This window comes from Somniosus microcephalus, chromosome 12 (assembly GCF_052327205.1).
Source record: "Somniosus microcephalus isolate GS21.2 chromosome 12, FLI_Smic_1.0, whole genome shotgun sequence".
NCBI lineage: Eukaryota > Metazoa > Chordata > Chondrichthyes > Squaliformes > Somniosidae > Somniosus > Somniosus microcephalus.
This window is the reverse complement of record NC_140998.1, coordinates 217820017-217835520: the sequence shown is the minus strand read 5'-3', so window position 1 is coordinate 217835520 and position 15504 is coordinate 217820017. Positions and strand designations below refer to the sequence as shown.

The following is a 15504-nucleotide window of genomic DNA, read 5'->3' as shown; positions in this document are numbered from 1 at the left end:
TTGCACTCCCTCTATGGCAAGTATATCCTTCCTTAGGTAAGGAGACCAAAACTGTACACAATACTCCAGGTGTGGTCTCACCAGGGCCCTATAGAATTGCAGCAAGACGTCTTTACTCTTATACTCAAATCCTCTTGTAATAAAGGCCAACATACCATTTGCTTTCCTAATTGCTTGCTGTACCTGCATGTTAACTTTCAGTGATTCATGTACAAGGACACCCAGGTCCCTCTGAACACCAACATTTTCCAACCAAAGTGGATGACTTCACATTTCTCCACATTATATTCCATTTGCCATGTTCTTGCCCACTCACTGAGCCTGTCGATATCCCCTTGAAGCCTCCGTGCATCCTCCTCACAACTTACATTCCCACCCAGCTTTGTATCATCAGCAAACTTGGATATATTACATTTAGTCCCCTCATCCAAATCATTGATATAGATTGTGAATAGCTGGGGCCCAAGCACTGATCCCTGCGGTACCCCACTAGTTACAGCCTGCCAACCCGAAAATGACCCGTTTATCCCTACTCCCTGTTTTCTGTCCGTTAACCAATCCTCAATCCATGCTAGTATATTACCCCCAATCCCATGAGCCCTAATTTTGTTTAATAACCTCTTGTGTGGCACCTTATCGAATGCCTTCTGAAAATCCAAATACACCACATCCACTGGTTCCCCCTGATCTATTCTGCTAGTTACAACCTCAAAAATCTCTAACTGATTTGTCAAACAGGATTTCCCTTTCATAAATCCATGTTGACTCGGCCCAATCTTACTATTAGTTTCTAAGTGCCCAGTTATTGCATCCTTTATAATAGATTCCAGCATTTTCCCAACTATTGATGTGAGGCCAACAGGTCTGTAGTTCCCCGTTTTCTCTCTCCCTCCTTTCTTAAATAGCGGGGTTACATTTGCTATCCTCCAATCTGCAGGAACTGTTCCAGAATCTATAGAATTTTGGAAGATGACAACCAATGCGCCCACTATTCCAATGGCCACCCCTTTCAAAACCCTAGGATGTAGGTCATCCGGTCCTTGGGATTTATCGACTTTTAGTCCCATTAATTTTGCTAGTACTGTTTTTTTACTAATAATAATTTCTTTAAGTTCCTCATTCTCACCACACCCTTGGTTTTCTCGTATTTCTGGGAGGTTTTTTGTGTCTTCCTCCATGAAGACAGAAACAAAGTATTTATTTAATTTCTCTGCCATTTCCTCATTCCCCATTATAAATTCTCCCATCTCTGGCTGTAAAGGACCTACATTTACCTTCGCCAGTCTTTTCCTTTTCACATACCTATCGAAGCTTTTACAATCCGTTTTTATATTTTTCGCTAGTTTGTGCTCATATTCCATTTTCCCTTTCTTTATCAATTTCTTGGTCCCCCTTTGCTGATTTCTAAAAAGATCCCAATCCTCAGGCTGACCGCTTTTTCTGGCAACTTTATAAGATTCCTCCTTTGACTTAATACTAGCTGTTATGAATCTTATGATCCACGAAGAAAGACTCATGAAATAACACTGGACGGCCAGCTGGTGGCGCCGTCCAAGGAGTATAAATACCAGGGCGTGGGCCCAGCTTGCCCAGGACATTTTCTAAACAGGAACTAGTGAAAGATAACCAGACCTCCATGTTTTGAAACAAGTTGATTAAAGCCTTGCTTTATACTCGAACCAAGTGTGTAGTGAGTTTTATAACGTCACTAGCTTTAATTTCTTTTCTTAGCCATGGTTGGATCACTTTTCCTTTTGGGTTTTTATGCCCTAGAGGAATATATGTTTGTTGCAAATTATGCATTATTTCCTTGAATGTTAGCCATTGTATGTCCACCTTCATCCCTTTTAGTGTGGTCTCCCAATCGACCATGGCCAACTTGTCCCTCATACCCTTGTAGTTTCCTCTGTTGTGGGGTTACATTTGGTACGTTTGATCAGGATGTCTATGTCAGGGCCGTTCCGCCTCACCTTAAGAAGAGCTTGTCTCTCACCGAGTCTCTGATGTGTTCAAAGGCTTCCTCGGTTGCATCAGTGGCCACTTGTGCGGCCTGTCTATGGAGGTAGCCATGGGGAGAGCTGGCACTGTCCTTATTTATTCCACCCTGGGCGTCCAGCAGAGTGCTCAGGTCAAAGTTTCCTCCATGGCTGCATTTGCCTGTAACAGCAATTAGAGTCATCAACAACACCTTGCATTTATATAGCGCCTTTAAAGTAGTAAAACATCCCAAGGTGCTTCACAGGAGCGGAAATCAGACAAAATTTGACACCGAGCCACATCAGGAGATATTAGGGACGGGTGACTCAAAGCTGGGTCAAAGAGGTCGGTTTTAAGGAGCGTCTTAAAGGAGGAGAGAGAGAGGTGGAGAGGTTTAGGGAGGGAATTCCAGAGCTCGGGGCCCAGGCGGCTGAAGGCACGGCCGCCACTGGTGGAGCGATGGAAATCGGGGGATGTGCAAGAGGCCGGCTTTGGCGGAGCGCAGAGATCTGGGAGGGTTGTAGGGGCTGGAGGAGGTTAGAGATAGGGAGGGTTGTAGGGGGCTGGAGGAGGTTAGAGATAGGGAGGGTTGTAGGGGCTGGAGGAGGTTACAGAGATAGGGAGGGTTGTAGAGGCTGGAGGAGGTTACAGAGATAGGGAGGGTTGTAGGGGCTGGAGGAGGTTACAGAGATAGGGAGGGTTGTAGGGGCTGCAGGGGGTTACAGAGATAGGGAGGGTTGTAGGGGCTGGAGGAGGTTACAGAGATAGGGAGGGTTGTAGGGGCTGGAGGAGGTTACAGAGATAGGGAGGGTTGTAGGGGCTGGAGGAGGTTACAGAGATAGGGAGGGTTGTAGGGGCTGGAGGAGGTTACAGAGATAGGGAGTGTTGTAGGGGCTGGAGGAGGTTACAGAGATAGGGAGGGTTGTAGGGGCTGGAGGAGGTTACAGAGATAGGGAGGGTTGTAGGGCCTGGAGGAGGTTACAGAGATAGGGAGGGTTGTAGGGGCTGGAGGAGGTTATAGAGATAGGGAGGGTTGTAGGGGCTGGAGGAGGTTACAGAGATAGGGAGGGTTGTAGTGGGCTGCAGGAGGTTACAGAGATAGGGAGGGGTGTAGGGCTGGAGGAGGTTACAGAGATAGGGAGGGGTGTAGGGCTGGAGGAGGTTACAGAGATAGGGAGGGGGGTGAGGTGTCCATGGAGGGATTTGAAAACAAGGATGGGAATTTTGAACTCGAGGCATTGCCGGAGCGGGAGCCAATGTAGGTCAGTGAGCAACAGGAGGTGATGGGTGAACGGGACTCGGTGCGAGTTAGGACACGGGGCAGCTGAGTTTTGGAGAGCATTGGGGAAGGTGCAACAAATATTCACAGGGATAATACCAGAACTGAAAGGCTACAACGATCAGGAAAGACTGAACAGGCTGGGGTTTTTTTCTCTAGAAAAGAGAAGGCTGAGGGGTGACCTGATAGAGGACTTTAAAATTATGAAGAGTTTCGATAGGGTAGACGTAGAGAAGATGTTTCCACTTGTGGGGGAGACTTGAACTAGGGGCCATCAATATAACACAATAGCAAAATGCTGCAGATGCTGGATATCTGAAATAACAACAGAAAATGCTAGAAACAATCAGCAGACCAGGTTGCATCCATGACGAGAGAAACAGAGTTAACGGGGTCGATTTACCCGAACCTGTCGGGAAGAAGGCGGGACTTCCCCTTTTGGGTTTTTGACCCGCCTACTTCGATGTCTGGCCAATCTGCGCGATTTTCCCTCGATTGACCTTGTTGAGCCCGCCCAGCGGGCTCAGCAGGCCAATTAAGGGCCACCCGGCAACAGGTGACGTCACAGACTGCAAGAGTTTGTGACAGATGAAATATCAGCGTTTGACAGCTGTTTGAAGCTGTGAAACACTGACAGTCTGAGTTCTAAGCTGAGTCATTCTGCACAGACTCAGTTAGAACTCTTACCGGCACTCAAAGCTGAAGGCTGTCACTTTTGACAGATCGCAGCCGTTCAGCTTTAAGTGCCGGCTGAGTGATGGACTCCCGACGGCTACAGGAAGAAAGACTGTGAAGGTAAGTACAGGTAAGTAAAAGTTCTTTACACACTTTAGACACACCAAACACACTTACCTTTGCACTCATGTACCCATCGCTCACCTGAACACCGACATCGCGACCCCGCCAACTCCTTCAACCCGACGGCCCGCTGCTCTAACCTGGCGTGGTTTGGAGCCGCCGGGAATCTCACACGAAACCCCTCAAAATAGGGATTAGGCTAAAAACTGCCTGTTAACTACCTGTTAACAGGCAGTTAATTGGCACTAATCCCTTCCCGCCTGGTTTCGGCGGGTCCCAGTGTGGGGCGGGTACCCGCCGCCCCTGAAACTTACGTGGGGCGGGGTTTTGGGCGGGATGGTGTCGGGAACCCCAATTTTGGGATTTCCCCTCCCCCCCCGCCACATGCCTGAAATCCCGCCTGATGGCTGGGGAAAAATCGGGTCCAACGTTTCAGGTCCAGGACCTCTCGTCAGAACTGGAAATGGTTAGAACATAAGAATCAGGAGCAGGAGTCGGCCATTCGGCCCCTCAAGCCTGCTCCGCCATTCAATGAGATCATGGCTGATCATCGACCTCAACTCCACTTTCCCGCCCGATCTCCATATCCCTCGATTCCCCTACAGTCCAAAAATCTATCGATCTCAGCCTTGAATATACTCAACGACTGAGCCTCCACAGCCCTCTGGGGTAGAGAATTCCAAAGATTCACCGCCCTCTGAGTGAAGAAATTCCTCCTCATCTCAGTCCTCAATGGCCGAGCCCTTATCCTGAGACTGTGACCCCTGGTTCTAGACTCTCCAGCCAGGGGGAAACATCCTCTCAGCATCTACCCTGTCAAGCCCCCTCAGAATCTTGTATGTTTCAATGAGATCACCTCATTCTTCTAAACTCCAGAGAGTATCGGCCCAATCTACTCAATCTCTCCTCATAGGACAACCCTCTCATCCCAGGAATCAATCTAGTGAACCTTCGTTGCACCGCCTCCAAGGCAAGTATATCCTTCCTTAGATAAGGAGACCAGAACTGTGCCCAGTACTCCAGGTGTGGTCTCACCAAGGCCTTGAACAATTGTAGCAAGACTTCCTTACTCTTATACTCCAAACCCCTTACAATAAAGGCCAACATGCCATTTGCCTTTCTAATTGCTTGCTGTACCCTTATGTTAACCTTCTGTGTTTCCTGTACGAGGACTCCTAAATCTCTCTGAACACCAACATTTCATAGTTTCTCACCATTTAAAAAATATTCTGTTTTTCTATTCTTCCTACCAAAGTGAATAACCTCACATTTCCCCACATTATAGTCCATCTGCCACCTTCTTGCCCACTCACTTAGTCTGTCTATATCCCTTTGCAGACTCCGTGTCCTCCTCACAGCTTACTGTCCCACCTAGCTTTGTATCGTCAGCAAATTTGGATACATTGCACTCGGTCCCCTCATCTAGGTCATTAATATAGATTGTGAATAGCTGAGGCCCCAACACTGATCCTTGCGGCACCCCTCTAGTTACAGCCTGCCAACCAGAAAACAACCCGTTTTTCCCTACTCTCTGTTTCCTCTCCATTAACCAATCTTCTATCCATGCAAATATATTACCCCCAACCCCACGAGCCCCTTATCTTGTGTAATAACCTTTTATGTGGCACCTTATCGAATGCCTTTTGGAAATCCAAATATACTACATCTACTGGTTCCCCTTTATCGACCCTGTGCGATGCATCCTCAAGAAAACTCTAATAAATTTGTCAAACACGATTTCCCTTTCATAAAACCATGTCGACTCTGCCTAAACATCTTAAGAATCACCTTCACCACACATAGAAACATAGAAACATAGAAGATAGGAGCAGGAGTAGGCCATTCGGCCCCTCGAGCCCGCTCCGCCATTCAATGTGATCATGGGTGATCATCCAAATTCAGTACCCTGTCCCTGCTTTCTCCCCATATCCCTTGATCCCTTTAGCCTTAAGAAATATATCCAACTCCTTCTTGAATATATTTAATGAATTGGCCTCTACTGCCTTCTGTGGTAGAGAATTCCACAGGTTCACCACTCTCTGGGTGAAGAAATTCCTCCTCATTTCTGTCCAAAATGGCTTACCCCTTATCCTTAGACTGTGACCCCTGGTTCTGGACTCCCCGACCATCGGGAACATCCTTCCTGCATTTAGTCTGTCCAGTCCTGTTAGAATTTTATAAGTTTCAATGAGATCCCCTCTCATTCTTCTAAACTCCAGCGAGTACAAGCCCAATCGACCCAATCTCTCCTCATATGTCATTCCTGCTATCCCAGGTATCAGCCTGGTGAATCTTCGCTGAACTCCTTCCATGGCAAGAACATCCTTCCTCAGATAAGGCGACCAAAACTGCACACAATACTCAAGGTCTCACCAAGGCCCTGTACAACTGTAGCAAGACATCCTTGTTCCTGTACTCAAGCCCTCTCGCTACGAAGGCCAACATACCATTTGCCTTCTTAACCGCCTGCTGCACCTGCATGCTTTCCTTCAGCGACTGGTGCACAAGGACACCCAGGTCTCGTTGCACTTCCCCTTCTCCCAATCTGTACTGCACGGACTGCAGCTGTTCAAGAAGGCGGCTCACCACCACATTCTCAAGGGGCGACGAGGGGCGGGCAATAAATGCCGGCCTCGCCAGCGACTCTCGCATCTGACCATCTGGATGTTTTAAGCCCCATTTCTCCAACAGTCGCCCCTCACACACGTACCTCTCGGTTTCCCAAAGGGAAGGAGGTTGAAATAACCGGTGGTGAGGACCTTCTTCGAGATGATATTGTCGAGGATGTTATTGCGGCAGACGTCAGTTGAACAGGGAATGCAAGTCTCCTCATCCTTGGCTGTAAGACGGACAAGGGTTACATTCCGTTAAAGACTCTGACCTCATTCAATGCACTGGTGAATGTGACAACCGGATGCCTATAGTCTGAATATCCTTTCAATTGTGCCGAGAAATAGGAAGATTCGCATTTCTCCAGCCCCTTTCACCACCTCAGGACGTCCCAAAGCGCTTCACAGCCAATGAAGTACTTTTTTTGAAGTGTGGTCACTGTTGTAATGTGGAAAACGCGGCAGCCAATTTGTGCACAGCAAGATCCCACTAACAGCAATGTGATAAATGACCAGATCATCTGTTTTTTAGTGATGATGATTGAGTGATAAATATTGGCCCCAGGACACCCAATTCTTCTAATAGTGGCCGTGGGATCTTTTCCATCCACCTGAGAGGGCAGACGGGGCCTCGGTTTAACGTCTCGTCCGAAAGACGGCCCCTCGGATAGAGCGGCGCTCCCTCAGTACTGCCCCTCCGACAGTGCGGCGCTCCCTCAGTACTGCCCCTCTGACAGTGTGGCGCTCCCTCAGTACTGCCCCTCCGACAGTGCGGCGCTCCCTCAGTACTGCCCCACCGACAGTGCGGTGCTCCCTCAGTACTGCCCCTCGGATAGAGCGGCGCTCCCTCAGTACTGCCCCTCCGACAGTGCGGCGCTCCCTCAGTACTGCCCCTCTGACAGTGTGGCGCTCCCTCAGTACTGCCCCTCCGACAGTGCGGCGCTCCCTCAGTACTGCCCCTCCGACAGTGCGGTGCTCCCTCAGTACTGCCCCTCGGATAGAGCGGCGCTCCCTCAGTACTGCCCCTCCGACAGTGCGGCGCTCCCTCAGTACTGCCCCTCCGACAGTGCGGCGCTCCCTCAGTACTGCCCCTCCGACAGTGCGGCGCTCCCTCAGTACTGCCCCTCCGACAGTGCGGCACTCCCTCAGTACTGCCCCTCCGACAGTGCGGCGCTCCCTCAGTACTGACCCTCCGACAGTGTGGCGCTCCCTCAGTACTGCCCCTCTGACAGTGCGGCGCTCCCTCAGTACTGCCCCTCCGACAGTGCGGCGCTCCCTCAGTACTGCCCCTCCGACAGTGCGGTGCTCCCTCAGTACTGCCCCTCGGATAGAGCGGCGCTCCCTCAGTACTGCCCCTCCCACAGTGCAGCGCTCCCTCAGTACTGCCCCTCCGACAGTGCGGCGCTCCCTCAGTACTGCCCCTCCGACAGTGCAGAGCTCCCTCAGTACTGCCCCTCCGACAGTGCAGAGCTCCCTCAGTACTGTCCCTCCAACCGTGCGGCGCTCCCTCAGCACTGCCCCTCTGACTGTGCGGCGCTCCGTCAGTACTGCCCCTCCGACAGTGCGGCACTCCCTCAGTACTGCCCCTCCGACAGTGCGGCGCTCCCTCAGTACTGCCCCTCCGACAGTGCGGCACTCCCTCAGTACTGCCCCTCCGACAGTGCGGCGCTCCCTCAGTACTGACCCTCCGACAGTGTGGCGCTCCCTCAGTACTGCCCCTCTGACAGTGCGGCGCTCCCTCAGTACTGCCCCTCCGACAGTGCGGCGCTCCCTCAGTACTGCCCCTCCGACAGTGCGGTGCTCCCTCAGTACTGCCCCTCGGATAGAGCGGCGCTCCCTCAGTACTGCCCCTCCCACAGTGCGGCGCTCCCTCAGTACTGCCCCTCCGACAGTGCGGCGCTCCCTCAGTACTGCCCCTCCGACAGTGCAGAGCTCCCTCAGTACTGCCCCTCCGACAGTGCAGAGCTCCCTCAGTACTGTCCCTCCAACCGTGCGGCGCTCCCTCAGCACTGCCCCTCTGACTGTGCGGCGCTCCGTCAGTACTGCCCCTCCGACAGTGCGGCACTCCCTCAGTACTGCCCCTCCGACAGTGCAGAGCTCCCTCAGTACTGTCCCTCCAACCGTGCGGCGCTCCCTCAGTACTGCCCCTCTGACTGTGCGGCGCTCCGTCAGTACTGCCCCTCTGACAGTGCGGCACTCCCTCAGTACTGCCCCTCCGACAGTGCGGCGCTCCCTCAGTACTCACCCTCCGAAAATGCGGCGCTCCTTCAGTATTGCCCCTCCGACAGTGCGGCGCTCCCTCAGTACTGCCCCTCCGACAGTGCGGCGCTCCCTCAGTACTGACCCTCCGACAGTGCGGCGCTCCCTCAGTACTGCCCCTCCGACAGTGCAGCGCTCCCTCAGTACTGCCCCTCCAATAGAGCAGCACACCCTGGGGGGACGAGGAGGCCATGGAGGGATTTGAACGCAAAGATGAGAATTTTGAAATCGAGGCGTTGCTAAACCGGGAGCCAATGTAGGTCAGCGAGCTGAGGGGGCGATGGGTGAACGGGACTTGGTGCGAGTCAGGACACGGGCAGCCGAGTATTGGATGACCTCAAGTTTACGTTGGGCAGAACATGGGCGGCCAGTCTAGAGGTAACAAAGGTATGGATGAGGGTTTCAGCAGCGGATGAGCTGAGGCAAGGGCGGAGACGGGCGATGTTACGGAGGTGGAAGTAGGCGGTCTTTGTTATGCTGCGGATATGTGGTCGGAAGCTCATTTCAGGGCCAAATATGACACCAGGGTTGCGAACAGTGTGGTTCAGCCTCAGACAGATGTTCGGGAGAGGGATGGAGTCAGTGGCGAGGGAACGGAGTCTGTGGCGGGGACTGAAAACAATGGCTTCGGTCTTCCCAATATTTAATTGGAGAAAATTTCTGCTCATTCAGAACTGGATGTCGGACAAGCGGTCTGACATTGAGACCGTGGAGGGGTCGAGAGAAGTGGTGGTGACTGGGATTGTATTCCCCGGAGTTTAGAAGATTAAGCGGTGATCTAATCGAGGTGTTTGAGATGATTAAAGGATTCGATCGGGTCGAGAGAGAGAAACTATTTCCTCTGGTGGGGGGAGTCCAGAACAAGGGGGCAGAACCTTCAAATTAGAGCCAGGCCGTTCAGGGGTGATGTCAGGAAGCACTTCTTCACACAAAGGGTGGTGGAAATCTGGAACTCTCTGCCCCAAAGAGGCTGGGGGTCAATTGGAAATTTCAAAACTGAGGTCAATAGATTTGTGTTGGGTAAGGGTATTAAGGGTTACAGAACCAAAGCAGATCAGACATGATCTCAATAAATGATGGTACAGGATAGAAGGGCTGAATGGGCCTCCTCCTGTTCCTGTGTAACAGGCTCGAGGGGCTGAATGGGCCTCCTCCTGTTACTGTGTAACAGGCTCGAGGGGCTGAATGGGCCTCCTCCTGTTCCTGTGTAACAGGCTCGAGGGGCTGAATGGGTCTCCTCCTGTTCCTGTGTAACAGGCTCGAGGGGCTGAATGGGCCTCCTCCTGTTCCTGTGTAACAGGCTCGAGGGGCTGAATGGGTCTCCTCCTGTTCCTGTGTAACAGGCTCGAGGGGCTGAATGGGCCTCCTCCTGTTCCTGTGTAACAGGCTCGAGGGGCTGAATGGGCCTCCTCCTGTTCCTGTGTAACAGGCTCGAGGGGCTGAATGGGCCTCCTCCTGTTCCTGTGTAACAGGCTCGAGGGGCTGAATGGGCCTCCTCCTGTTCCTGTGTAACAGGCTCGAGGGGCTGAATGGCCCTCCCCCTGTTCCTGTGTGAACGTACCCCAATGATAGTCAGTGATTGTGATTGGGCCTCGCTCCTACCTGCCATCTTTCCGATGTCCACATCTGGTTTGATGATGTTGCTGTTTGGTTTTGTGAACCCCATTTCCATCCAGTTGCTGTGACTGTAAAAATCCTGGGCAGGGAAGGCAAAGTTATGAAAATGAGTGAGCGTTGAGCGCGTGTCCCACCAAGAGCCAAGTATCGAGGTACAGTAGGGTTCAGATCATTTCCTTTGAGGTGAGAGAGGAGGCCCAACTGAACCCCTGAACCCTTCCCCCACAAAGACACGGAGCACCCCTTCCCCGCCCCGAGGTGGGACTGATCCCCACTGACGAGAAGGGTCCCAATATCTGCTCTTGTTCTGTAATTAGCTACTGGACCGCAGTTAGGGTCTCATCATCCTCAAGATGTGGAGGGCTAAAATAATCCAGGCTTGTGTTCGGGTGATCGCAGGAGCAGGTTAACAAAGGAACAGAGGAACAGGAGGAGGCCCATTCAGCCCCTCGAGCCTGTTACACAGGAACAGGAGGAGGCCATTCAGTCCCTCGAGCCTGTTACATAGGAACAGGAGGAGGCCATTCAGCCCCTCGAGCCTGTTACACAGGAACAGGAGGAGGCCCATTCAGTCCCTCGAGCCTGTTACACAGGAACAGGAGGAGGCCATTCAGCCCCTTGAGCCTGTTGCACAGGAACAGGAGGAGGTCCATTCAGTCCCTCGAGCCTGTTACACAGGAACAGGAGGAGGCCATTCAGCCCCTTGAGCCTGTTACACAGGAACAGGAGGAGGCCATTCAGCCCCTTGAGCCTGTTGCACAGGAACAGGAGGAGGCCATTCAGCCCCTTGAGCCTGTTGCACAGGAACAGGAGGAGGCCATTCAGCCCCTTGAGCCTGTTACACAGGAACAGGAGGAGGCCATTCAGCCCCTTGAGCCTGTTGCACAGGAACAGGAGGAGGCCCATTCAGTCCCTCGAGCCTGTTACACAGGAACAGGAGGAGGCCATTCAGCCCCTTGAGCCTGTTACACAGGAACAGGAGGAGGCCATTCAGCCCCTTGAGCCTGTTGCACCATTCAATGAGATCGTGTCTGATCTGTGACCTAACTCCACCCACCCGCCTTTGCCCCGTTTCCCTCAATAACTTTGGTTAACAAAAATCTATCAATCTCGGATTTAAATGAACAATTGGCCCAGCATCGATTGCCGATTGCGGAAGAGAGTTCCAAACTTCTCCCACCCTTTGTGTGTCGAAGTGTTTCCTAATTTCACTCCAGAAAGGTCTGGCTCTAATTTTTAGACTCTGCCCCCTAGTCCTAGACTCCCCAACCAGCGGAAACAGTTTCTCTCTCTCTCCCCCATCAGTTCCCCTTAATATCTTGAAAACTTCGATCAGATCACCCCTTGACCTTCTAAATTCCAGGGAATATAACCCTCGTTTGTGTAAAAGGTCTGACGAAAGGTCATCGGCCTGAAACGTTAACTCTGTTTCTCTTTCCACAGAGGCTGCCTGACCTGCTGAAAATTTCAAGTATTATTAGCTTTTATTCCTAGTCTGGTAATCTCTCCTCGTGATTTAACCCTTGAAGTACAGGTATCATTCTTGTCCGAAGAGATGTGGAGAACAGACAGTTTCAGAATATGAATGAAAGGCCGACCAGGAGTTTTAAGATAGGTCAACCAGTTTTGGCCCGGGACTACCGCACTGAGAAATGGCAGCCAGGAACGATTAGTACACGACACGGACCTCTCATGTATACCGTGGACATTGGAGAGAGCATTGTAAGACGCCATGCTGACCAGATTCTAGAGTCACTGGAAAACGTCAACTCCACACCACGATCTGATCCACCTGGTAATTAAATCGACGTTCCAATTGCAGCTACCGCAGAACCGGTAATATTGGAAGCAGATGAACCAAACAACGACATTGATTCCGACTCAACATTGCCAGAAGAACCTGATACCCCAAAGAGGCGTTATCCAGACAGAATTAGGAAGCCTCCTCAAAGACTGAACTTATAATTGCTTAAACTTAACCAATGTATCTAGCAACAGTAATTGTGATTGTAATTCATTATCATTAGTTGTTAAATGAATGTTATGTACTGTTTATCTAAAAGGGGAGGAATTGTTGTGTATGTACCTTTAAGAGAAAAACTGGTCTCAGACTGCAGTACCGGCAGTGACCACCCCTGTATAAAAGGCGCTAGAGAGCCTCTGTTGGTTAGTTTCGTTTATGCCTTTCACCAGTAAAGACTTGTTTGTTTTCTCTCCTGCTAGTCTGTGTCTCAATCATTCACGGACTTAACAGTAACCTCCTCCAGCCCCCTACAACCCTCCCTATCTCTGTAACCTCCTCCAGCCCCCTACAAACCTCCCTATCTCTGTAACCTCCTCCAGCCCCTACAACCCTCCCTATCTCTGTAACCTCCTCCAGCCCCCTACAACCCTCCCTATCTCTGTAACCTCCTCCAGCCCCTACAACCCTCCCTATCTCTGTAACCTCCTCCAGCCCCTACAACCCTCCCTATCTCTGTAACCTCCTCCAGCCCTACAACCCTCCCAGACCTCTGTAACCTCCTCCAGCCCTACAACCCTCCCAGATCTCTGTGCTCCTCCTATCCTGGCCTCTTGCGCATCCCCCGATTTCCATCGCTCCACCATTGGCGGCCGTGCCTTCAGCCGCCTGGGCCCCGAGCTCTGGAATTCCCTCCCTAAACCTCTCCGCCTCTCTCTCCTCCTTTAAGAGGCTCCTTAAAACCGACCTCTTTGACCAAGGTTTTGGTCGCCCGTCCTAATATCTCCTTGTGTGGCTCGGTGTCAAGTTTTGTTTGGACAATCGCTCCTGTGAAGCGCCTTGTGACTTTAAAGGCGCTGTATAAATGCAGGTTGTTGCTGTAAAGCTACGCTGCACTGGGCCCAAGGTGACCCGTTCACCGTGATGCCAATCAAGGCTCGCTGTCCGAGCTCAGAGCCGAAGGATGGGCCTTTGGGAGGAAGACTCTCGGAGCCCGTGGAGAAAGGCAAAATGGAAATTAAGGGCAGAGCTGGGAGCGCGGACCACCTGAAACCCTTCATGGTGAGGACCCTGCCTACCTGCAGTGTGTGCAGCAGATACCCCATGTTCTTCCGAGCCGATCGGAAATTCTCCCGCTGAATGTTCTGGACGACACACGACAGCAGTTCCAGGATCTTGGCCTTGCTCCTCACAAAACTCTCCGAATCAAAGTGTCGTGAGGGAGTGAAGAAGTACAAAACATCCACAAACACATTGGCGTTTGCAATGGCCTCCATTGCCTGGCTGAACCTCGAGGCTGAAATGGTCCCTCCGTAGTACAACTGGAAAAGCTTCTCCGCTGTCAACTCCGCATCCTGCAAGGGATGATGATTGAGGTTAAAGTCAGCGCATTATGACCAATCAAACACTCCTAGGGCAGGTACAGCACCGGGTTAGATACAGAGTAAAGCTCCCTCTACACTGTCCCATCAAACACTCCCAGGGCAGGTACAGCACGGGTTAGATACAGAGTAAAGCTCCCTCTGCACTGTCCCATCAAACACTCCCAGGGCAGGTACAGCACGGGTTAGATACAGAGTAAAGCTCCCTCTGCACTGTCCCATCAAACACTCCCAGGGCAGGTACAGCACGGGTTAGATACAGAGTAAAGCTCCCTCTACACTCTCCCATCAAACACTCCCAGGACAGGTACAGCACAGGTTAGATACAGAGTAAAGCTCCCTCTACACTGTCCCATTAAACACTCCCAGGGCAGGTACAGCACGGGGTTAGATACAGAGTAAAGCTCCCTCGACACTGTCCCATCAAACATTCCCAGGGCAGGTACATCACGGGTTAGATACAGAGTAAAGCTCCCTCTACACTGCCCCATCAAACACTCCCAGGGCAGGTACAGCACGGGTTAGATACAGAGTAAAGCTCCCTCTGCACTGTCCCATCAAACACTCCCAGGGCAGGTACAGCATGGGGTTAGATACAGAGTAAAGCTCCCTCTACACTGTCCCATCAAACACTCCCAGGGCAGGTACAGCACGGGGTTAGATACAGAGTAAAGCTCCCTCGACACTGTCCCATCAAACAGGCCCAGGGCAGGTACAGCACAGGGTTAAATACAGAGTAAAGCTCCCTCTACACTGTCCCATCAAACACTCTGTTGTGTATGTACCTTTAAGGGAAGAACTGGTTTTAGACTGCAGTACCAGCAGTGACCACCCCTGTATAAAAGGCCCTAGCAGGCTTCTGTATTTCAGTCTGACATTGCCGTCCTGTTCAGTAAAGTACCTGTTAAACAGTTCTCCCGAAGTCCGTGTATTATTGAGGCGCGGACTTTACAGTGGCGACGAGTAAGTTCGAACTCACCTGCAGTGTGGCATCATCTCACGGGGATCTCGCCCTGAGAGGAGGGTTCTTGGAGGTCGTAGTCTGAGCAACGGGCGTCGACCGCGGGCAACCGCCGAAAGAATTCATCGGTGTTCGGAGAATTGCGGGAGAGACTGTGGAGAGCTGTGCTTGGCTCCCCAGTTAAGGTGTTCCAGCAAATCGTGCTGGTAGCAGGTAGTGCGCTGACCCTTCCGGACTGCGGCGGGCTAGAGCTCGATCGAGCGGCTCTACAGAACGGGCCGCGCAGCGTCGCCGGGAAAAGAAAACAAGAGAGAGAGAGGGTGGAGTGCACAGGGCGCGCGGTCGGTGCTCAAGAACCGGGCAGCAGAGAGAAAATAAACGGGGGGAAGGAAAGCGAGGTGCGCCAAAGCCGCGGGTTGCCGCCATTACCCCGTAGAAGGCTAGGAGCAGCGCGGCAGCAAGGGGAAGAAGGAAAATTGCGGGAGGCGCCATTTTATCCCGTTGGGGAAGAAGGAAAAGCGCGGGAGGCGCCATTTTATTCCATTGGGGAAGAAGAAAAAGCGCGGGAGGCGCCATTTTAAATCACCCAAGATGCCGAAAAGTGGCAGTATCACTGCTTTCGACAATGAGGTAGAAGACTTGAAGTGTACTGTGAGGCAAAT

At 51.8% G+C, this 15504-nt stretch overlaps 1 protein-coding gene across 1 annotated transcript in view; it reads right to left on the bottom strand.

Annotated features, from left to right (window-relative positions):
- LOC147110121 (von Willebrand factor A domain-containing protein 7-like) overlaps positions 1-15504 on the bottom strand; it is a 76875-nt gene that overhangs the window by 52606 nt on the left and 8765 nt on the right. The window contains exons 2-5 of the mRNA XM_086004054.1: positions 13579-13854; positions 10525-10618; positions 6765-6893; positions 1971-2157 (exon numbers count right to left, since the gene is read on the bottom strand). Of these exons, the coding sequence (XP_085860180.1) occupies positions 1971-2157; positions 6765-6893; positions 10525-10618; positions 13579-13854 (686 nt within the window). The remainder of the gene's footprint in view (positions 1-1970; positions 2158-6764; positions 6894-10524; positions 10619-13578; positions 13855-15504) is intronic.